The sequence below is a fragment of the Coturnix japonica genome, chromosome 1, assembly GCF_054131305.1.
Source record: "Coturnix japonica strain WE chromosome 1, WE-NBRP24, whole genome shotgun sequence".
NCBI classification, from domain to species: domain Eukaryota; kingdom Metazoa; phylum Chordata; class Aves; order Galliformes; family Phasianidae; genus Coturnix; species Coturnix japonica.
The window spans coordinates 98,025,410-98,049,699 of NC_140663.1; the positions used below are offsets into that span (position 1 = coordinate 98,025,410).

At 42.1% G+C, this 24,290-nt stretch overlaps 2 protein-coding genes and 2 long non-coding RNA genes across 4 annotated transcripts in view; 3 read left to right on the forward strand and 1 right to left on the reverse strand.

Moving 5' to 3' along the window:
• Positions 1 to 5,994: 5,994 nt before the first annotated feature.
• On the forward strand, positions 5,995 to 8,528 carry LOC146762597 (uncharacterized). The gene is made up of 2 exons (XR_014939545.1): positions 5,995 to 6,128; positions 7,777 to 8,528. It is a non-coding gene; the product is annotated as an uncharacterized LOC146762597 (long non-coding RNA).
• Positions 8,529 to 10,579: 2,051 nt separating this feature from the next.
• On the forward strand, positions 10,580 to 13,993 carry LOC107323415 (uncharacterized). Its single transcript, XR_014939551.1, has 3 exons — positions 10,580 to 10,682; positions 11,287 to 11,328; positions 13,876 to 13,993. It is a non-coding gene; the product is annotated as an uncharacterized LOC107323415 (long non-coding RNA).
• Positions 13,994 to 17,108: 3,115 nt separating this feature from the next.
• LOC146762598 (uncharacterized) lies at positions 17,109 to 18,110 on the reverse strand. Its single transcript, XM_085529421.1, has one exon. The coding sequence runs from the start codon at positions 17,775 to 17,777 to the stop codon at positions 17,154 to 17,156; it is 624 nt and encodes a 207-aa protein (XP_085385547.1). The 5' UTR covers positions 17,778 to 18,110; the 3' UTR covers positions 17,109 to 17,153.
• The window catches only part of DYRK1A (dual specificity tyrosine phosphorylation regulated kinase 1A), an 80,362-nt gene continuing 73,955 nt past the window's right edge, over positions 17,884 to 24,290 (forward strand). The window contains exon 1 of the mRNA XM_015882419.3: positions 17,884 to 18,024. The gene's annotated coding sequence lies outside the window, so the exon portion shown is untranslated. The remainder of the gene's footprint in view (positions 18,025 to 24,290) is intronic.

Genomic DNA, 24,290 nt, shown 5'->3' on the forward strand with positions numbered 1-24,290 from the left:
GTCCAGCACAGAGAAGGAGCTGATGGAGGCCTGATGGTGGCTGCAGCTCCTCACAGAGAGCGGAGGGGCAGCGCTGAGCTCTGCTCTGTGTGACAGCGACAGGGCCCGAGGGAACGGCATGGAGCTGTGCCAGGGGAGGGGCAGCTGGGGGTCAGGGAAAGGGGCTGCACCACAGGGCGGTGGGCATGGAACGGGATGCACAGGGCTGTGGGCACGGCCCCCAGTGCTGGAGATCAAGGAGAGTTTGGACACTGCTATCAGAAGTAGGGTTTGAATTTTGGGTGGTCCTGTGTGGAACCTGGTTCTGGACTTGGTGATCATTCCTGGTTCTTTCCGATGTGGGATGTTCTATGCCTCAAATGTGGCCATGTGTCAGCTCTGAGGAAAAAACCTCCCACAGATGTGGAGCACAGATGGTTAATGCGTGCAATTTTAGTGGGTCCAGGACTCATCCACAAATGGTATCTCCAGTCCCAGAGGAAATATACAAAATATGAATCCAAAGCATTCAGCTGAGATGTGGCAAATGCAGACCGTAGCAACCTCAGAGACATAACACCATTCTTTCCTCATCTGACATGATGGGAGCTTTTTAATTCACTCTTAAACAGTTTAATTGGTGGCAGAGGTGGAGGGGAGTTGCCATAGGTTTTCTGAGTACTAGCAAGGAAAACAGCAACCACTGAGATCCTAAACAAAAATAAATCTGGAGATGGAATCATACATTCACAGAATATTCTGAGCTGGAAGGTACCCACAAGTATCTATAAGTCCAGCTCCTGGCTCCACACAGCAACACCCAAAATTCCAACCTTATGTCTGAGAGCATTTTCCATATCCTCCCTGAACTCCATCAGTTCAGTGCTGTGACCTCTGGGGAGGCAGCTGTGGTGAGCAGGCTTTACAGTGAATGACATGGATGTAGTGCATGGGTGGAAGGTAAGGACATTTTTCTGTGGCCTTGTCTTCTAAAACAAGGCTTTAAGTGGCCTGGAATAGAGTGTCGTGGAGCTGCTCATTGGTGATATTGTGGATCTTTGAAGTCTGAATGCTAGGGCTGGTTTTCATCACCTGAGTTTAGTAATCAGTATTATTTATTGCTATTCTCAGTGAAAATTGATAAATAATTCTTGAAGGCATTTGAGAATGAATAAGCATTCCAAGAATTCTGAAGTCATCTTTATTTTAATTTTATTGCCTTAGTATAAATAATTGTCCTTTTTTAGTTATTGGGATTTAGAAGATACATTTTCTTAGCTTCAAATAGCTCAAAAAATAAATACAAGTCTGGAGGTACCATGTCCTAGCAACAGCATGCAGAGATCATTCCTGAGCACGAATGGGTTCCAGGAATGGCAGGAGGGAAGCACTCAAGTGACATGAAGAGGGTTCAGAGTTCCAAGTCTGTGTGTAGAGCTCCAAGTCTGTGTTTAGACCTCCCAGCCATGTGAAGCCAGGAAGATGGTTCTGGCCTATCCCCTCTCACCCCTGTGCACACTTTAGTGCTAAAAATGATACTGTATTAAGGAAGAAGACCAGCAAAACACTATGCCACCTGTGCTGTTTAAGTGCTTATGGAAAGCTTGGCCAAACAAACAAGCAAAACCCAAGGAACAGTACACACTTGTAATTAGCAGCATCTTTTGTTCTGGGGAAGGAGTGGAGACAGCTGCCATTAAATGTTTTGCAGAGAGTGTTTCAAAGACAGAATCTAAGTGCTAAGAGAAAGGAATATTTAGTTACAAAGGATTAGTACTGTGCTTTATAACTTCATAACATAGTTACTGTTTCTAGTCACATTGAAACAGGTAAAAAGAGACTAATTTTTTGTATTTGTTTTTCACCCCAGCAAAGAAGAACTGAAAAGAGTATTTGCCCAGATAGTGCAGTCATCTTCAGATTGTGTACACTTTCTGCCGTTGCTTTCACAATCAAGTATTTATCCTCCTTAGGAAACTTTTGAAGGTACTTCAGTTACTCATTTCTAGGAACTGAGGTCTCACGTCCAGAAAAAGCTCCCGTTGGTACAAGCTGTAGCTGCCCTCCTGCCTAGCAACACGGATCATCACAAACAAATCCGTCCGGAGCACCCTGGCTCCCATTGAAATAGTGTCCAAATACGGTCTCTGTATCAATAGTTCAGCAAGCACTCTTTGTGCAATTCTTTTTGCCAGTGCTGGATGATAGCTCCTTCTTGACTGCAGTCTGATTCAAGGTATGTTCTGTTGGACTAGTGAGGCTGGTGGCTAAAATAAAGAGATCTGTAGATGTGTTTCTAAATGTCTGGACTGAGTTAATACTGGTTAGAACAATTAGAGATGCTTTGGCCAGTTTGGAGGCAAATACCAACCTCATCTCCTCAAATCACATTTCCAAAGTATGAAATCAATGTTTAATGTTTTTATTTATATACATAATATTTGCAATTGCCCTTTCTCCTTTCAACCAATTTTATCCACAGATAAAAAGAGGGAAGAAAAAAAGAAAAAAAAAAAAAAAAGGTTTCATCATAGTCTAATCCAGCTCTTTGAGAGGAAGATTGCGAGTACCCAGGTGACCATCTCTTACATTATTTGTTTCTGTCATGCTACTAGTTACAGCCGTAACTATATTTATTCATAAGAACTGATTTCTTCTAATTGATCGAAGTCATAAATTTTCTCTACTAAATGCATTATTTACCCCATAGGGAATTACTTTGAAAATTTCAGCAAAATGTGTGACAGTTCGAGCTTTAGAGCAAAGGCTTGAAATTTGGCAGGGAGTCTTCTCATTGTCAGGAGATTCTTCTTCTGTCCACTTGAAAAATCCATTCCAAATTTGGAGAAATGATGAGACTGAAAATTTGAGGCTTTGTTGAGCCAATGAGAGATACTTCATAGAGTTGCAGCTTTATACACACCAACCACCTCCAATCTGGAGTGATGAAAAGGGAGTAAGGGGTACTGGGCTATGTGAAGGATTATTGAAGCACACAGGCTCTGGGCCAGGACACCTCTCAATGTGCCTTGGCTGTCAGCCAGCATTCCTGGTGCCTGGCACAAAGCAAGTGCCCTCCTGAGGGCAGGTCATGCCACAGGAAGATAACAAAAGGTATTGTGTGGAGTCAGCTTAAGCAGCAGTGTTCCATGATGGGAATAAAGACATTCTTGTCTGAGAGACGAATGTGGGGATCACTGCTGTTCCATATAGCAGAATCTGGGAGGGTTACTCATAACTTTTCCTCAGTTCCTAGGTATTCATAGGTACTAGTAAGACTCCAGAGTGAAAGAATGATAGGTTTGGTAATTATAAAGTTAAGGTTACTCTGCAGACTTCAGGTGCTCTCTGTGTATGCACTTCAATGAAAAAAAAATCATACTAAACATTTCTGTTCCTCAAGGGAGTTCTTTTATCCTCCTTCCCAATCTCTTTTTTTAAAACATAGTTTTATTTTGGAGATAGGAATCGATTTAGGAACATAGAAGCTACTGTCATGAGACAGCTCTTTATTACTTAATTCATATCCTTGTTACTGATGTTGGTTCATGCAGTGCTGCATTCAGCTACAAGAATAAGATCAAATATTTATTTTTATCGTTCATTCCTGTGTTGTTGGTTTGTTTGTTTGTTCCCCACAGAGAACTAGGGTACATATATTGCTTTAATTCATATTGGATATAATTCTACTTGCAGAATTAGCCAAAAGTGAACTTGAATGTGAACTTCTATCATTTTGTTTTGTTGACCCTGAACCAGACGGTCTCTTGTACAAGTTGAACCTAAACTGAAAGTAAATGAAAAAATATAACAAATTAAGTAGAATGACACACGCATTCATTTTAACTGACCTTAAAATCCTATTTTAATATGTTTAAATTTTTCAGAATAATCAGATTTCTTTCTTTGCCTCAATACAAGACTGAAAGTTACGCATTAACATATATCACATTACTGCATTTGTAACTTGAAATAAACAAAATATAACTGCCTTTGTCTAGAGCACAGCAACATATTTAAGGAATTTAGTGGAAAAAGTTGTGCAGGTAGAATCACAGAATCATAGGTAACATAAACTCATACCTGAAAGTTCACTACTTGTCATCAGAAGAATATAGAACGCACACTGCTGAGAGAGAGTATTATTTATATAATAATTATATATCATCATTGCATCACATAAGTGTTTGGTAGGGGTTTTGAATGCTTCAGAAAAAAGAAAGATAATGAAAAAGAAAAATCTTTATCCAAATAGGAGCTGTACACACATTAAGTCTTAACCACATTTTCTGAAATGCTTCTCACTGCACAGAAAGTTATTTTCCTTTTAAATTATCTTTTATGTTTTATCAGGCTTAGAAGAATCGTGCATGGATATAGACAAGAAAAGGCTGTGGAAGGCTAGTCAGTGAAACTTTGTTAAAGAAAAGTCCATATAGGAGGTACTAAAGAAAGCCAGGTAATACTTAAAGATAAAATTAAAAGTAAGAAAAAAGAAGCGTTCAAAGACTAGCAAACAATAGACATAAAGTTGAAGGAGGTATGTGTACATCCACTGTAAAAGATGAGGTTCTGTGCTACTGAAATCTTCAGAACTATTTTGTGAGAACTGCAGATGGCAGCATGATGAGAACTCCTCTACAAGGGGTAAAAACATTGCAAACTGATCGGCCACAGGAAATGTGGGGGTACTTGTTGTGTCAGGGGGCAAAGCAGTGCTGGAAGCTGAGCTGTTGAAAAAACAGGAAATAGTTAAACACGGTCAATTCCATAAACAGGATAATATTTGGTTATGAATCCTGAAGGCTTTGAAGAACCAAGTAACATTTTTTTCCAACAAAATGCATCATTTTAATGGAATTGCCACAGATTAAATGTGATTAGCTTGTTTAAAAAAAATAAAAAAGAAGAGGCTAGAACTGAGTGAAAATTAAACCAAGCTTTACTTTTCTCTCAAAAGTGTTAGGAAATATGGAAAATGACATTACGGAACATGTGGGGGGCGACAACCAACTGTGCATAAAACAAAACAAGGTTTTCTTTCTGATTCAGATGTTCAATTTTTATTTATTTATTTTTATTTTTTTTTTTGAAATTGAGTCTCGTAGGTAAAGAAAGTAATGTCAAAAGTACTTTAGAATGAGATAGAAAACTGTAGAAATAAATCACACACATGTATATATATTTGTAGTGTAAAACATTAATAATGGGTTTTGTGAGATTCAGTACAATGATGTAACGTTTTTATCTCCGAATAAAAGAACTATTGTTTTTTTTCCTGATTTTTAAGTTGACAGACACATTATTCATTACAGAAGTAGCAGCTCTGTCATTCACCCAGGTTCTTTGCATTAGAGGCAGATTTGTCCTGCGTGGAACCATGAGTTGGACTCAATGATCCTCATGGGTCCCTTCCAACTCAGGATATTCTACAACTCTATGGAAACATCCTAAACACTAAACATCATAAAACTGTTGTTCAAAGTATACCTGGAAGCTGGATATTCCCTAACTCTCCGTGATGTGTTTTCTGACAAGTTTCATGAAGATAACAAGATCTCGGATCAATTAGCTCGCTGGTTTGATCTAACTGTGTAATTTTGTTACTCGTTTGTTTATTAAGCCCAGTACTTTGATCATGGCTGCCTTTAGAGCAGCACAGATTACCTTTTTTTTATCCCCAGGAAACAAGCACATGTGCTTGCTAATAATACAATATAAACCTCCAGCTTTTATAATCAATAACTTTCAGGAAGTTATGTTTTGTAGTGGACTCAAAGGAAGTTGTCTGTAACTGAACTTATATATATATACAATATATATATTGTATATATATATATATATACACACATAGGTGTGATACTAGAAAAAGTAACAAAAATTGATATCAGTAACTGCTATCAATAACCCTGACTGTTAACATTTTTACTGTGATTTAGTTTTTTAAACTCCAAATCTAAAATCTTATTTCTGGGTTCGTTTTTATCTAGTTATCTTTCTTTCTGCAGTTGGTAGGGATTACATAAGTAGGCAGGCGACTTAATGCCAGTGACTGGAGATTCACAGCCCCTTTCCCTGGCAACTCAGAAGGGAATGTGCCAGCCATTTTCAGAAATGACTCCAATGAAGATGCATGCAGCTACATAGAGGTAAGTCTGTTGTGTTGTCCATCTGGACAAATAAGTTTTATTTATCCTTCTTATCAGAATCAATGGACCCAAATACAAATAGAACATCTTGAGGAAGACACAGCTTTTGTTGAATTACATCACATGTTGCAGATCTATAGTTCTTTGGTAGAGCTAACGTGTGTGGACAAGGAGAGCTCCTGTTTAAGGGCTACAGGATTCCCAGCAGCAATGGCAATGAGATCCCTAGACAAAGCTTCATTAAAAAAAAGAGAAAAGCAAAGGAGGAAAAAAAAAAAAAAAAAGCCTTTATGCAAGAAGAGAAGGGAATGGATCAAAAAATGGCTAGAAGACAGGAAGCAGAATTAAAACAGAAATAAAGGTTGGTTTTCATAGAAGAGGGAGATCACAAGAGGAGTCTGCAGGGACCTGTGCTGTGACTTGTGCTGCTTAATGTATTCATAAATGATCTGGAAAAAGAGAGTGAGCAGTGAGGTATCACAGATTGCTAATGATATTAAGCTATTCAGGTAAAGGAAAGTTAGAGGACAAATTGTGATGAAGTTAAAGTGGCTGTGAAGAACTGAAGAACTATAGAAAGACTTTACAAGACTGAGTGACTGGATAATAAAATGACAGATGAAATGTGACCATTAAATGCAAAGTATATATACAGCGGCAGACTATAAGCTGATTCTCCAGTAACAAAAGAGATCTTTGGGTTCTGATGAATATTTCTCTGAAAACATCTACACAGTGTTCCCCTGTGTGCAGAAAAGTAAATCAAATAGTTGAAATAATTAAGAGTGGAACAGAGAACATTGTAATACGTCCGCCTCTGTATCAACCCATAGCACACTGTGCATTGAGTAGTATGTTCAGTTCTTTTCCTCACACCCCAAAAAGGGCTTAATAGAGCTGGAAACGATTCAGAAAAGGCTTGATAAGGACAACTGAAGAAACATAATGGTTCTGCATGAGAAATACCTAAAAGCTCTTCAGTCTGAAAGACAGATGACTGAGGAGAGACATGGCAGAGGTCTATGAAGTCACCAGTGGTAGAGAAAGGATGAATATGGAGACACTGTTACTCTTTTTTCCAAAACAAGTTCAAAGGATATTAATGAAGCTGTTAGGAAACATGCTCAAAACAAAAAGAGTTCGTCACAGGATATTAAACTGTGGAATCCTTTGCTGCAAAATACTATAAGATGTTGCAAGATGTTAAAGGTGTAGGAGTTAAAATCCAGCCAGACAAATTAATAGAAGAAAATTCCATTATGTGTAAGGAAGAAAACATCATTCATCATCCACACTGCAGAAGCCTCCGAACCACGGATTAGTGATACTGGACTGCTTGAGGACAACACATGTACCTTATTCTTAAGCTGGATATACTCTATTGGCTGTTGCTGGAAACCAGACAGTAAACTAGATGAGTTTGAAGTTCACAGTATAGCAGTTTGTAGTGCAAACACCAAAGAAAAAAATTTGGATACCACAAGATTTACCACTGCGAAATGATTCAGAGTTATTAAGGGTTAGCAGACACACTGATAGCCTCTGGAAGAAAAGAATCTTAATCCATACAGCAGGAAAACAGTGTCAAAAGCAGTTAAGCAGTAATGCCAGTCACCCATGTGTAAAAACTAACACTGTCTCTTTGCAGGGAAGGAACTCTGGTGTCAGTGGGTTGTGCTGGTTATCCGTGGGACAGTTATTGGCTCCAAAGTTGTGTCGCTCTGCAGAGGAAGAGACTTAACTTTGAAGGCAAGAATAAGAGAAAGAACACACAGTAGAAGAAAGACTATCTCCCTATAGGATAAGAGGCCACTTCAACATCCTTCCCCGGAGAGAAATGGAAGATCTCCATGGGTTGTTCAAAACATCGTTTTATTCAGATGGGCAATGCCATTCTGAGAAACAGAAAAGACACGACTGCAACTGTGGGAGGCAAAAGTGCAAGAGGGTGCGTGACTGTTGCGTGAGAGAAAGGAAATGTAACTTCCTCCCTTTGTATTTGCATACACAGAACTTCTTTTAGCTGTATGGTAGAACACACTATGATTCAGCCTAAATTTAAACCTTTTTATTCAGGTGCATAAAGGTAACTTGAAAGCTGACTGTATAGAAAATGCTCACGTTACCTCTGCTGTTTGCACATTCACCAGGTCTTAATGCTTGCTGCACTGAACTGTATTAGCTAAAGTTATAGTTGAATGTTCTTCCTTATCTCTCTTTTTCATCACTTAAAAATCTGTTCATGGTAAAGCCTTGTGTATTTTGTTTCAACTCAAAAGTTACTGGGAGACTTAAGAGAAAAGATGTTTACCTACATAACATGTAGGAAAATACATTTCCATTAGTCTCTGATTCAAACGTCACACAAATATAATGCAAAAGAATAAATTTGGAATCTAAGTCTGAAGAAAATAAATTCATTATTTTGGTGGTGCAAGTATTTAAGACTGAAAAACCTATACTGACACAGTAAAAAAAAACAACACCATCCATTCCAGGTGACATACAGCTAAAATTGTTTGTAGAGCTATATGAATATTGAGCTGATGACTCTCATTGCAAAGTTCCCTTACACAACTTAGCAATGGCCTTAAAGTACTTTTGGTTTTAACTGTTCAAACCATAACTGACATCTCTCTTGCAAGTGCTGTGCCATTTTGGAAGTGGTAACTCCAGACTTCTCCTATTCAAGAGGGGACTAGAAAGGAGACCATATTTAGAAGATCAGTCTGCTAAACCGTGATCTGTATACCACACATATAAAAAATCTGTATCAGACAACAGATCTTGATGCTCGAATAGGAATGTAATAGGAATACTGGTAATTTACAAACAATTTTGTTTGAAGTAATGTACTTATTCTTACTATTTGCCATACAAGGAAACGTGAAAGAAGGGGTATTTTGTGCATCATATCAGAACTACAAGTTGCTCCTGTTGGTGAAGTCTCCACACCTGTTCTCTCCAAACTAACTGTGGCTCAGTCACTACAGAATTTTGCGATACAATGGGAAGCTGTTGCTGAAAGCCCTGTTTTCTGCAGTTTGTGATGCTCTGTTGGGAAAAGGAACAACAAATGCCTGGAAACTTTCCCTAATTCTGAAGAAACTTTTATACTTGTTTTTTTTTTCCTTTCTTCAGTAGGCACATACAGTGACACTTGTGTGTTGGGTGTAACAAAACCATATATTGTCTCTTTGGCTAAGTAGATGATGCCTAGAGCTATCTAGGATTTGGGCAAGAATTAACAACACTGTGCTGGGTTATTTACCATAATTTATTACACACTGCTCTTATTTCTCTAACAAGCAACATGAAAAGGACAACAAAAAGTTCCTTCTTGTGAAAACCTCAGATTGGAATAGTTTTGCTGCCCTTCTCAGCCTTTTAAACTGGCATTTTGTCTGCAGTTGTTTGTAAGCTTCCAAAACTGAAATATTACCTTTCTCAAGCTAACCCCAATCTCTCCTGATTCCATTCCTCTCGCTCTCAAAAACAAACAAAAAAATCAAGCCTGAAGGAGCACCCAGGATCCAGAATTTCTTCCAAGCTGTTGAAACTTGGTAGAACCATAAACAATGGGAAAGAAACAAACAAACAAGGATTAGTTGAATGTTTGCCTCAGACAGAACATTCTGTAGAGAAAGAAAAAAAAATATATGCCAGAAAGGTTTCAGACATTTCTCAGAATGAAGCTAGAAGAACATACGTATATTATTTTAAATTTCTGTAAAATCTTTAGTCTCTTAATTGAAAATACTGAAAACAGCTCTTAATAATCAATACAGGTGCTGCCATGATGTGAGAGAATTGTTCTGTTCCTTTCCTGTTATGGATGCTCAAGGCTCTGAACACCATACACGCAAGAACAGCATGTCCAAAATATCTGACGTAATCCACGTGTCAGATGATGGCTCTGTATCACACACGCACACAGTTTGGTCTCAGTGATTACATGACGTACATAAATTGATCACATTCAGTGTCAGGCTTATTGAACCTATCTGAAACAGGGACTTGGCTCTCGTGCCAGGGCTTAAGGAGACTCAGCCCTTCCTGTTATCCTCCCCAGTGAGAACAATGAACGTCTGAGAAATCTGCTGGTGCAGATTCTCACAAGCACAGCATAGAGGCTCTTGTTCATCTCTGGCAAAAACGTAAAGCTATGTTGAAAAAAAAGTATTTTGTACCTGGAAATCTGCTCTATCAAACAATGCTATTGTGCTCTGTGTTGTAGTTTCCATGGAAATAAGTAGGAGGCATTACTTCTGGAGCAACCTACGTATTCTAGTTCTTCAGAAGAGGTATTCATTCAGACTTCTAAGGGTCAGACACTGGGTTTTACATTGAATAGTGGTGTAACCAGAATAAACATAAAAACGAGAGTTGCATTTTAAAAATATTTATTGATACACATTTATTATATTATTATTTATATTACCGCAGACTCATCTTGATAAATACAAGACGTCATTGAGTAAAAAAACCAACAACTTTTGAATGAATGTATCTGTGAGTTCCTCTTCAGTGGGATTTCGAAATGACCATTCACAAGTAAGTTTAGACACTGAATTTACTATGTGCTTTCCATTTATCTTTATTATAATTTCTAAATTTCAATTAAATAATGTTCTGTCGGAAATTTTGCTACAGAAGTCCAATCACACATAACTGGGGCAATATCTTACAACAAAAATCCAACCCACTCTCAATTATATGCAAAAATTGGTCAAGGCTTACTGTGACATGCTGTTCTATGACAAGTAGGTTCGAAGGGTGAAAAAATGGATTTCAGGTATTTTTTTTGGCTTTTGTTTTCCATAACTGAGTTTTATATACCAAGAGATAAAGTTTATGTGCTACGAGCATAACTGTTACATTCTAAAGCTTATAAACTTGACGATGTGTGCACTCATAAGCATGACAGTCTGTGCATTCATAAACTTGATAGGCCTTACACATGAAGATATTATCTATCTGGATTTATGCTAATTTTGTTCTCCAGAAGGGAAAGAACTTATGGGCAGTGCACTTAACACAAAGTATAGAAGCAGAGATGTAGTTTTGTGCAACCACTGTCATTATATATGTATTTTTCTCATATATTACTCATTTTCTCATATATTTTTCTCATATATTACTGTGTCACCTTCCACAGTTATTACTGGTGATAGAGCAGCGAGCACCTCAGCAGATAAAGGTGAGCTGAACAGGGTTTATGTACGCGTGATAGAAGTAACAGTGGAGGGGTTAAGATGGGCTAGATGCAAAAATGAAGCATTAGACAGATATTTAAAGTAAAGCTAAGACTTTATGCAGAAATGCACTCCAAACATGTTGATGTTAATAACACTTAACCATTTTTAGGCAATCAGTAGCTACGACTTTGTTGGTGTGTAAACATATCCTAAACAAATCCATGTGACTACGCAAGTTCCACATAGCTGGAGAATGCTAGCTGACTAGTCATACATATTGTGTCATCAGAGATTTACTCAATGTGCAAAGCCTGGAACTGACCTTAATTAAAAAACACATGATCCTGCAGAGGAAAAGCCACTAAGAAGGAACAGCCCAGATATCTGTTCTGTAATGATCGTGGGCCAATTCTTAGCCAGAATATATTGTCAAAATCTGGTTGATCTCAGGTTTTCCCATGCTGATTTGAATGCAATCCAAGACATTTTTTTCATAGAATTGCTCAGGTTAAAAAAGATCTTAAAGATCATCAAGTCCGACCACAACCTAACCATATTATCCTAACTCTTTACAACTTTTTGCTGAAGTTTTTTTCCACAAACATATCTGTACTAAATAAATGAACAGTCAAACCTCTTGTCTTCAGGTCATGAGGAAAGAACATGTATTAGCCCAGGTTTGTTTCTGATGAGCTGCACTCCTTGCAGGTTCTCGTCATTTCCTGAGACTGAGTGCAATCATTTGTTCAACATATTTTCTTTTTCTCTTCTCACACTGGAAGTACAACTGGCTGGTAATTGAACATCAGAATCCCAGCACAAGGAAATTTAGGGTAGAAGTCAATAATATTGACACAAGAAGACAGACAATCCCACAGCCTTCCTAAAGAGTAGGAATGGAAAACTCTCTGGAGAACAGTCATAGAGAATAATAGAACCATAAAATCGTTAAGGTTGGAAACGACCTCTAACATCACCCAGCCCAACCATCAGCCCACCCACACCATGCCCACTGCCCACATCTATCAGTGTCACATCCACACAGCTCTGGAAGAGTTCAGTTGACTCTACCACCTCCTTGGGCAGCCTGTGCCACTGCCTCACTGCTCCTGCTGAGAAGAAATGGTTCCTAACATTCAACCTGACCCTCCCCTTGCACAGTTTAAAGCTATTCCCTTTCATCCTATCACTGTTACCTGGGTGAAGAGGCCAACTCCCACCTCACTCCAACCTCCTTTCAGGTGAGTGAAGGGAGCAATGAGGTCTACCCTGAGGCTTCTCATATCAGCATAACTCACTGCAAACCATCCGGTGAATTCATGGACTCATCCCCCTACTCTTGTACCTCCAGAGGGAACTGAGACCTGTCTTGTCTACATGGAGAGCAGGCTGGCTGACCTGCTTGCACTGAATTGTTTATATGATGCTATTCTTCCCATGCCATTCTCAGATTAGTGGCCCAATGCGTGTTTCCCCCACAGATGCTTGTGACATTCTGTCCTCCCCAGACCGTCACTGACAGCCTGGGGAACCTTCAGAAGGAATACTTACGGGATATCCTCAGAGCAGCAGAAAAACCCTGCCCAGCAGCCGATGTGCTATTTTAGTAACTCCATTCTGGCAGGACTGTCGCTGTGGGACTTGACACCACAGGCCTGGTTGGCTGCACTACTGGCACGCAGTAGTGATCATGAGGTGGGCCAGGGGATCCACAGCATAAGGTCAATATCAGCCCTCCTTGCCTTGCCAGTTTCCCTGGAATAACTCGCTGAGGTGAAACTGCAGGCCCCTAAAAAGCGTGCCCTACAAAAAAAAAGAAAAAGGGAAAAAAAAGTGCTGGCCCACATAGCAATTAGCCTACATTTGTGATACCACAGAATATGCTCCAGGGCCAAAGCTGTGTGGATAGCCAAGGAACTGATTCTGAAACACATAGGAGAATAACGTACACACAGCTGATTTATTTTATACTCATAGTAAAAAGAACAAACTCATTTTATTCTGTTTTTATAAGACTGGGTTAACTTCTTCTTGATTGGTCCCTCAGTCCATTCATCATGATGATTTTTTAACTCCTAATAATGATCACAAATTCACAGATGACTCTTTTCTGGCAGAGATCTCACACATGAGAAACACAAAGTTAGTAAAAATTTGGTGAGATGATTGATCCCAGGCAGTCAGTTGATTATTTCCCACTATCAGAAAAGCTGAACCACAGTCTTTAATGTTAATGCTTCTGGTTGGTGTGCCAACTGGCCAAGCTACACCCATAAAACTCCACATAATCCCTAGTTTACAGACACCTTTGCTCAAAAGGGTCACATGCTGAAGCTTTGGGGTCATTGACAGGGAGGTACACAGGAAATCTGGAACCCTGAGATAAAATCTTGGATTGGGAGGGGATGGACTATCTGGGAGGAAGAAGGGATAGATAACCAAGCATTGTGGTTTCCACTGTTTGAAGAGTGATTTCTTATGGTGAAACGCCATATGTAGCAAGCTTAGAAAAGTGTAATTTAAAACTTGCCACAACTTCTTTTCCTTAGCTAGCAGGAGGTTTCATGGCCATGTAGGCTGGCACCTTGCAGATCGTGCTTCTAAGAAATTCCATGAATGGGATCGTGAAGTCAGGACACTGTAGATACCTTGGAGACAATATCTGCCACACAACTACAGGGTAAGGAAACTCTATTTCCCATCACCGGACAAGCTTTGGAAGAAGCTGCCAAAGAAGGACCTGATTTTACAAGGATTTAGGACTTTTTTTTTTTCTTTTAATCTAAGGGGAATTTTCCCAGAGAGAAGCAGAAGCTTTACATTGGGAAGTTGTAAGTAGAGTCAACTGAACTTTGTTACCATCAGCAGAACCAAATGCACAATTTTAAAGGGATGGGCCTTGCGTTACACTGGCCCTTTTGGATGTGAGCAAAGTATTATGATTAAATTAACAGAATGTCTTTCGCGTGTTTCCAAACGCAGAGAAAACACCTCCCTCCAGAAGCTGGAAATAGAAGACGCAAAGGAAATCCCAGATGGGACATACTTGAGACTGTCACTTGACTTTGAAAATTATTAAAGAATCACCGTTCTTCAAGATGCCTGATAGTGATTTTGATGGAAAACTCTTCTGCACTCGTATAAATTGATATTTATATATATATAAATATAATATAAACACAGAAAGTGGTTTCAAGAGAAGTTCTGTGGTACAACTTTAAATTACACTTTTGCTCTGAAGTAACGTAGCCTCTTACCTAGTGATTTCTCCCCCAAAACGCCATTGTTTTAGGGAAAGACTTTGAAATTGGAGTGAGGAAGTGGTCACACTTAGAAAAGAGACCTCCGGCTGTCATTTTACGGAGTGAGAAAAGCAAGGAATACCTAAAAACCATTCAAGAGAATATTAGAGATAACTCAAGGAGCCGAATAATTTTTATTTATTTATTTATTTATTTTCTTTCAGCAAGCCTCATCCTGCAGCAACAGCAGCAATTCCAGGACCTTCTGGTCCAGAGGCGTGCCAACCTACACAACATGCAGTACTTGCTGTCAATCCAAACCCTGTACTATCAAAGCCAGGCTCTGCTGATGACTCAAAAGCATATCTATCTGCATTCAGATAAGTTACTATGGCAACCTCTCTGGCCTAAAAAGAGATGGACCACATTAGTTACTTAGCAGCACCTTTTTGACAGGCGAAACACAAGCTGCTCATTCCAGATGATGATTTGATTTAGAATTAAGTCTGTCTGAGAGCTGCTGTGGAGTCCTCTGAAGTGCTAATGATGTAACCCAGAGAGAAGATCTCCTTTTGGGACTTAACTTCAGACTGCGGCCTAGCACTAAAGGGACTGAGCTGTACGGTGGCTTTGCCTGAGAAACACAAGTTAACAGAACAGCTGACAATCTTTTCCCCACATTCTGAAGAAATCCCTTCTGAAGATCTTCTAAGTTCAGTCTTCTGGGCTAAGAAAGCCACTCCTGCAGAAGATGTGTAGGATACCAAGGATTACTTGAGTTGCTGCTGACACAAAACATCTTCTAGACTGAAGTACATACTTAAAGTACAAGTACTAATCCCTGGAAAAGTCAGAGCTGCCATGACTGATAGGAAGGAAGCCTGGAGTTCTAACAGAAATGCATGTATTCCAAAAAGAAAAACTGCATGAAGGCTCTTAAGGTTTTGGATTAGGGAATGAAGACTTCCAAAGCCTAGGTTGGAGAGGAAAATGGACCCCTCTACTCTGTGTTTTATGACTAAAAAAAGTTGGACATACTATCCACAATCATATTCCATTATCAGTAGATGTGTGGTTAAAAAACAAAGCACATCCATAGTCTAAAGCAGGACAAAGATATGGAAGTAGGCCAATAATACCGTGAGCAACTTCCATAGACTTGGGAAGTACTTAGATCCTTAAATAGGAAAACTTTTTCACCCCAGAAACAGTAGAAACAATTTTACTGTTATAATGTGTGTTCAGAAGTCCACATAGATGTCTGCTGACACAGCTATACTGCTTTAAGTCTATGGCAGAATGTTTGGTTGAATAACTAAAATGCTATCTTAGAATACAATAGTTGCTTGAGTAATTGACACCTTGGTAATCCATACAAGGTGAGGAAGGTTTTGAAATCACTTGTTGCTTCCAACATCTATGAACCAAGACAGGTAAATCTGGTGTTGCATGTAGTAGACTGTGTGTAGAATCAGAGGCAACCGAATGAACCAGGTATTCCTTATGAGCCCGTCTTCTTATTTTTTAAGAAATATAACACAAACTCCTGGTATAAAGTGTGACAACAATACTAACCTATCTCTTCCAGCTCGAGTATATTGTGATTCTATGAACTGCTTGAGATACTGCATTGGTAAAGTAATGATGAAGTGTTTGGGGGATGTAACACTTGGTTGCTGTTACACCTATCTGCCTGTCTTTGGCTATTTATTGCCACTGTCTTTGCTGCAAGAAAAAAGTTAAGGTGGGAATAAAAGCTAAAGGAACAGGTATCAGGAACGTGTCCTCATTTCCTCAAGGAGGCTGCCTGGGAGCTAAAAAGCACCATCGCAGGTTAGGACTAAAAAGTAAGATAAAGGCCATCCTCTACTTCCTGATCTTTGCGAGCATTCCAGAAACTAACGAAAAACCAACAAACCAAACTCCAGTGCACTCCAGCTCATAGGGAAGCAGCAATCCCTCAGGAACCTCCCTTCACAGAGCTCACCACAGCACCAGCTTCTCGATGCCTTATAAATGAGCGGAACGGGTCATTCTTAAAGCGGGAAGGAGCTCTGCCCGCCCGAGCCCCCATACACCCGCCGGGGGGCGACACAACCCGCGCCCCCTCCGCGCTGCCGGCGCCCCCTGCAGGCCGGGGAGGCGACACCGTCGTGGCGGGCAGCGTCCCCGCCTCTCCCTCCCTCCCTTCCTCACGCCCCGGAGCCCGGCGAGCCGAGTCCATCCCAGCCGGCAGCGTCGCGGCCCGCACGGCTACAGCGTCACAGCGTCACCGAGGGGAGGCGGGGAAGCAGCGGTTGCCGGGCTACGGCAGCCCGGCCCTTTACCCGTCGCTCTCTCCCTCCCTCCCCACGTCAGCGCCGTCTCCCTCCCGCTCGCCCGGGCGGGGTGGGGCAGCAGGGCGCCCTGACGGACAGTTGCCACAGCGACGAGCTCGCCCCGCCGCCATTTTGTCGGTTCGCCTTTTTTTTTTAACCTACCCCTTCCACCCACCCCCCCAAAAAAAAACCAAAAACCCCCAAACAAAAAAACCCAAACCCTTTCCCGCCCGAACCGTGGTGGCGGTTTTCTTTTAATTTATTCGCTTATTTTCCCCTTCCCCGCTTCACCTCCAAAAGACAAGAAAACAGAAGAACACCCTCAATTTTATATATGTATATATATATGTATATATCCAAAAAGGGCAATAATTCGTCCCCGAGGGTCTGCCGGAAATCCACCCCGCGCTGCGGTGCGCTGTGAGGGAGCGGTGCCGGCGCAGAGCCGCTCCGGGAGGGAGGAGGAGGAGCGGGTGGGGTGGGAGGAGGTAGAGGCTGGCAGGCGGGGGAGGGAGGGAGGAGGGAGCGAGGAGTTCCCGGGGGCTCGGTACAGCGCTGCGCTTTCCCCCCACCCCCTCCTTCTCCACCACCTCCTCCTCTTCCCCCTCCCCCCGCCCGCTCTCGCCGCCCGCCCGCCGCTGTCCCCGCGCTGCCAGGCCGGGGCTCAGGCCGCCGTCGACCGCCGCACCTCACCGAGCCGAGGCGAGGCCGGGCCCCGCCGTTGCCGCCGCCGGGCGCTGCGCAGGTTTGGAACGCGCGCCATTTTGTGAGCGATAGAAAATCCAGCCCGGCCAGGAAGCGCCGCGGATCCGCCCGCCGGGCCGGGCCGGGCCCCCCCCACCTCTCCCCGCCGCCCGGAGAAGAAGGCGCGCAGCGGGCAGACCCTGCCATCGGCACCGGCACCGCCGCCGGCCGAGCGGGCCCAAGCGCGGCGGGGCGGCCGGCCGGACTGCGGAGCGCGCAAGAGGGAGGCGCCGCCGCGCCGGGGCCCCGGGCCGAGGCCGGGGGAAGAAGAAGAAGAAGCGCTCGCTCCTCGCTCTGCCCGCCGCACCAGCAGGAGAGGAAAGGAAAGGAGAGGAAAGGAGGAGAGGAGAGGCCGCTGCCGGGAGGAGCCGGGCCGGAGCGCGGGGCTCGTACGGTGAGTGAGCCGGCGGCGGGGCGCTGCGCAGCGGGACCGGCGGGTGCCACCTCCCGGCCCGGCGCGGTCGAAGGGGGCGCAGCGCAGGGGGCAGCGGCGCTGCCATCTTAGAGAGAGGCGGCGGGGAGAGCGCGGGGCCCGGCGGGCCGCTGCCCGGCGCTGGCGGGGCGCGGAGCCGCTGCGGGCTTCGGGGCTGCCCTTCTTCCCCGCCCTCTCGTCCGCCGCCCCCTAATGGGACAGGCCGGGGCAGCGACTGCGGCCTCTGCGGCCCTTTTCTCGTCGGTGTCCGGGAGAGGCTACCGGGATGCGAGCGAGCCGGGCCCCGGGAGCGGGGATGAAGGAAGGGAGTTCGCCCGGTTCTTCTCGCTCTGATGCGCAACGCCCTGCGGTGGGCGGGAGCGGGGTCTCGGCCCGGCCTGGGAGCGGGGAGACGAGGGTGGCAGGAGCGGGGCCGTCAGCGCGGCGGGCACCTGTTGTGGTGGCTCTGCCCGCACCTTCTGCGGGGGTCGGGGGGAGTTGGGGCCGGGGCAGGAGAACCTGAAGGAGGCCGCTGTCATCGGGCTGCGCTGGGGAGAGCGGGGAGCGGCGGCCGAGCAGCGCACCGGGACCTGCGGGGTGTCAGTAGCTGGCTGCAGCCCGCTAGGAATGGAGCTTTGTGCTGCTGGAGGTGCCAGAGACCTCCTGTGATGTGTGGGGTTCTTTTTTTCTCCGTTGTGGCGTTCCCTCCCGTTGCCACAAAATCGGAAAACACAATTAGAACTGCTGTAATTTGGAATTTCGAAATTGGTGCATTTTTGAGTTTCGATCAGCTTTGAAGTTTAGAGTTTAGTCTGCCCAAAGGCCATGTAGGGGTCCTTTGATCATGTGTCTAGATTGCTGCTGTTACTTAGTTCTCCTGTTACTCCACAGCCATCGGTGGAAATAAACATTCATTGTTCTTTAAAATTAAAATTAACAAAGGCAGAATATCTGGCTATGAAATAAATCGACAGGAATGTCTTGGACAACCTACTGTTGTAGTCCCAATGGGAGCGTGCAGGTAACTTTTGCCAGTAGGTGCACACAGTAGCTTTTACGTGGCTTTCAGCGTCGTAGGGGATCTGGATAAGTGAGCAGCTCGTTTTCTCATTATATTGGTAGAGCTGAAGAATTTATCAGTAATGTTTGAGGATGAATAAAGTGATGTTTTGTTTGTAGCGGTACTTTATTATCTGTGAGTAACTGAGTAGAGTGTAACTTACCACACTGGAATAACGTAGCCTGAAGAAGTTTTGGTAGAACTTGTTTCTCCTTATCTGTACTCCCCCCAGCATCTGTAGGTTGGGTATTTTTGGAAAATTAATTATACTTTATAGAATTAGAATACTAACACTGAAGATAACTGTGAACACGAGCTAGTATTTCTATTATCTACTTGTATCTTGTGAACTCTGTGTGTGTGTATATGTAGGCTACTTTTGTAGGCTGTGCTTAATGTTTTTCGCTTATACAAAATATTTAGAATCAGAGCCTTTTCTTTCATGGTCTGAAGTAGAGTTCATATGTTGGATTTACATTTGTTCTACGAATTAAAAATTGAATAAAAGTTTATGAAGCTTATGGAGTTTCAATCGTATTTCCTAAACGTTTTTGACTGAGCTGTCCAATAGCACAGTCTTCTTAAATCACAAAAGGATGCAGCCCATTCTCTTAAGTTGTTGTGTATGCACACATTGGGTTCTTTAATATTGTTTACAGGCCAGTAGGTGAGAAAGTTTGTTGCCATATTCCAGTTCCTGTATCAATACTCAGGTGTATTTGGAGTTTGCCATTGGAATCCCTTCCCCCACTGTTGGACAGTTACGGAGAAGCAGCGAGAAGGATAATTTTACCTAATAGCAGCCAAGTGGTCTCTATTTCAGTGTCAATTTATGGATAGTGTGATCTTCCTTGTGTCAAATAAGGATGTAGTAATCAGGAATTTATCAATTTTTAAAGCACCTGGGCTGTGAACGGACTAGGAGTGAGCATATGATGGTCGTAAATAACTTCCTACACACTGGTAGATGGTTTATGCAATGGAGAAAAACATGACTGGCATCAAGTAAAAACTTAGGTTTTAACATTGTGTTTAAATAGGACGTGGCTACTAGCATGTATGTCACAGCTTGATTCCAGCAGGGCCTTGGAAAGAAATGGGTCTGGGTTAAGTATATCGTTAGGCTTTGCCTTAATGAATTTACTGGGAGTTTTTGTTAGTTCAAGTAAGTTAGTCAGCACTTTACCAAGTGTGAAAGTCCTGAATAGGTTATGCTAATATGTATGAAACACCTGCTTGTGTGGTTGTGTGCAAGAAGACCAGTTAATAAAACTCACCAAGAACTATTCCTTGTTTGCTGTGATGGCGTTTTATAGTTTTATCTGAACTGAAATGGGTGGTGACTCTCAGCAAAGAAGCAAGTTCTGTTGCTATAATTAGATTCTCTATTCAGTGTTCCTCTTGAAGTGGCTTTATTTCAGGTGCTTTCCAACCTGCAGTCCCGTAGTTGGGGTTAAAGTTGTTCCAGCTGATGTTCTTGGTTAGTCTACCTGCAGTCATTTTTAATGCCATTTGGCCAACTGTTTTCTAAAGTGAAGTCAAAAGTTTTCTTGATACCTTTGTTTTATGGAAGCATGGAAACCTTGTATCACTACTGAAATCCTTTTGTAAATAGATCTCGTTGTAGAATAGGATTATTTACAGAGAATTGATGCTTTTGTCTTTATAACTGAGTACAGTAGATTATTTGTTAACTTGCTTTATGATTTCATTTCTTTTCCTTTTCTAGCAAGAGTTTAGGAAACTTTTTTCCCCTCCCAATATGTAGTAACAGTTCCACTAATTAGACTTGACTGATTAGTGGGACTTCTTTTTTGATCTGAGACTATCCAACACGTCTTGCCTTGTAAACTCAAGACTGGTGAAGAAAGTCAAGAATACTTTGGAAAGAGGAATGCTCTCATTTTCCTTCCTCACTTTGGTGGATCCTTCAAGAGGAAAGTTCTGGGAGTTATCACAGTCTCACAGTCTCGTGCGGGTTGGAAGGGACCTTAGAGATCATCAAGTCCAACCCCCGGGATTCGAGCCTCTGTGTAGCAGAGCGGCACTTCTACCACTTGCGCCACAGGGGCACACGGTTATGGTTATGGTCTATGGTTATGGTCTATTAATATTTTAAAAACACTGTGGTGTGTGTGTGTGAGGGGGGGAAGAACGTCTTTAGAAACAGTTGTTCCTTCCAGAAAGATGTATTTGATATGTGATTAGTAATCTCTTTGAGGTGACTCAGTATGCCCGTAGAATTGCATTGACCCAATCACCACTTTGTCTAACAGTTTGCAAGATATAAAATTCTGCTTTTGATTCAGTTGGATAAACATGTATGAAAACATAGCTCAATTGCTTTTGCTAGTACAGATGTGTTTTTTACTTTAGGATGGGTCTATAGCATATACCTGCTTCAGCTGTATTTGGGTTTTAGCTCCTTTCCTTTTGACTGGAGGGCTTGGCAGATACAGGAGATAGGAAAGCTGACTGGGAACTAAGTCCATGCAGTATAAATACTATGGAGCCTATGAAGCCTGGGTAGCTACTTCAGTTGACTTGTGTGACAGACATAATCAATTTAATTCCATCAGTGAATATAGCATTTCTTAAATTCAAAAGCAGTGAAGATGTTTTTGTAATCAAAGTAGCCTAAGCTGGCACTTAGTGGTTAACTACTCCTTGCACTGTTTCTAGGATCTGTAGCACTTAGTACCTGAAAGTGAAACTGTGTAACTGAAAGTGAAATCAACTTTGTTAAGTGTCAGTGTTTGGTTCCAGCTGTGAGAAACTAAGCTTTCAATTTGTGTTACGTAAACTTTGAAATCTTTCTATTTTTTTTTTTTTTCTTTTTCCCAGGGGCAAATAAAGGTAAACTGAGTTTTGAGTCAGTTAAAGGAAAGGTTAATAATGTATTAATACGTCTATGTGTTGAAAAGTTTCCTGTGTCGCTTTAATAAGTGTTTGGATAGTGAAACAAGAGTAATGGAAATGTACAAATTGGTTTCTGATGGCAGAGTTATTCTTTCAAAACACAGTTGAAAACATTCAGGGTGAATTTTGATAAGTAACTCAAGAAATCCAACCTGTCCAATGACAGCTGGCATAAGCAGAAATAAATATATTTTAGTGATTAAGTCCAACGTGTCTGTAAAACTTTTAAAAGAAACTTTTAAATCCTGGTGACCTGAAAACTTATTGCTCGTCAGTGTGTGGCTTTCCGGCTTCAAACACAGGTTGTCGTTTTGGGATCCTGTCCATCTCTGTGTGCTCAAATCTTCATTTGTGTTACAGTGAGCCGTGTAAATTACTGATTGCTTCTGACGCTCTTTGCCAGTGGAACTGTGCTGAGGAGCCAATCAGAGCGCATCCACTTCCTTAACAGAAGAAATACTATTGCCTTATAAATACATAACCATATGTATTCTCGTTTTAAAATATGATTTTACAAGATGTATAAATGCGGTACATGTAGGGTGTGTGTTTGATTGCTGGCAAACAAGTTTTTAATGCACTCTCTTTCAAAATCCAATTGATCTGGAAAGCTCTTAGTAACTCTCCTGGATCGTGTCTGGTTCTGATTTCTTTCTGTTATTCTTTCTAATTTGTGGATAGGGAGGCATTAATTTAATGGTTTGCCAAAAATTGCAAGTTAGTGTTTAAAATGTATTGATGTCTTTGCTAATGTTGCAAGAAGAGATTGTTGCTGGAACATCTTGGGAGATTCCCTTTCTGTAGAGAATACATCCTACAAACAGTAGGCTGTGCTGCTGGGATAACACAGTTCACAGAATCACAGCATGACCCGGGTTGGAAGGGACCTCAAGGATCATGTAGTTCCAACCCCCCTGCCTGGCAGGGCCACCAAACATACACATTTACTAGATCAGGTTGCCCAGGGCCCCGTCCAACCTGGTCTTGAACACCTCCAAGGACGGGGCATCCACAACCTCCCTGGGCAGCCTGTTCCAGGGCCCTTCACTCTCCTAGTGAAGAACTTCCCCCTAACATCCAACCTAAATCTTCCCTCTTTTAACTTAAAACCATTTCCCTGTGTCCTGCTATTGTCAGCCCTTTTGAAGAGTTTACTCCCCTCCTGGGAGTAAGTTCCCTTCAGGTATTGAAAGGCTGCAATGAGGTCACCCTTTGAGGTCACCCATTGAGCCTTCTCTTCTCTAGGCTGAACAAACCCAACTCCCTCAGCCTGTCCTCATAGGGGAGGTGTCCAGCCCCCTGATCATCTTTGTGGCCCTCCTCTGGACCAGTTGAGTTTATGTTGTTTCTAAGTTCTGTGTTTCCTGTATTTGGGGTAACTTTCCCGTCAGTGTCACAGAGTGCCTTAAAAGCTGGGATTTTTATGGCAGGCCTTATGCAGGAAAATGAGCATTACCACAAATGTTGAACATCAACATGTTTGTCTATCTGTCTGTGTCTTCCCACTCAAGTCAGGTTTTTGCTCACGTCAAGTTCTGTGTATACTAAGGCTGCAAACTTATCACACGTTCTTCTTTCCTCTGAAATCAAAGGTGCTGGTAGATGCAGCTCTGGGGAGAGGGCACTTAACAATGCAGTTAGTGCAGCTTCATACTGAATGACCCTTACATCTCCTCAAACTTTCCCTGATAGCTTATTATTTTTAATACACACAGTGTGTTACAAGCCTAGTTTCTAAGTGAGTAACGTCTTCTGTGAGCTGTGTCTACTAGAGACAGCATCATAAATGATGCATTTACATTGAAGGCTGGCTGGAAAAAGTACATGTGATACAGTGTTAAAAACTATGGTTGAATGGTGTAGCATAAGGATGTAGTTAAAACTGTTTGGTTTTGCACTGTTGTACCACTTAGAGACCTTTGCTGGGATCAGATTTCCATTTTGTTTTGTATATGAAGTTAATGTTCTTTCTTCATTTGATTTCATGACTTTTAAGAGGATACCTGTTCATTCCTGATGTTCCTCTGTAGAGCGTTCTGATGACAGTGCACGTGTTTGTGGTTTGGTCACTGTTTCTTCATGCAAATACAGAAGGCTGTGAGTGATTGTAGGTTGATAGTCTGCTGCTGTTGTACAAAGGTTTAACGATGGTGTGAATTTTAAGAACCTGGAGATGTGAGCGGGAATCATGAATGATACCTGCTGCCCTTACAAGAGGGTCTCTTTCCTGACTTTGTAGGGTTTGTTAAATGGCGTTTTCCCTTGTGTA

What these genes read in the sequence shown, in the direction of transcription:
- LOC146762598 (XM_085529421.1), bottom strand. Translation starts at nt 17,777, where the DNA reads ATGGCAGGGTCTGCCCGCTGCGCGCCTTCTTCTCCGGGCGGCGGGGAG.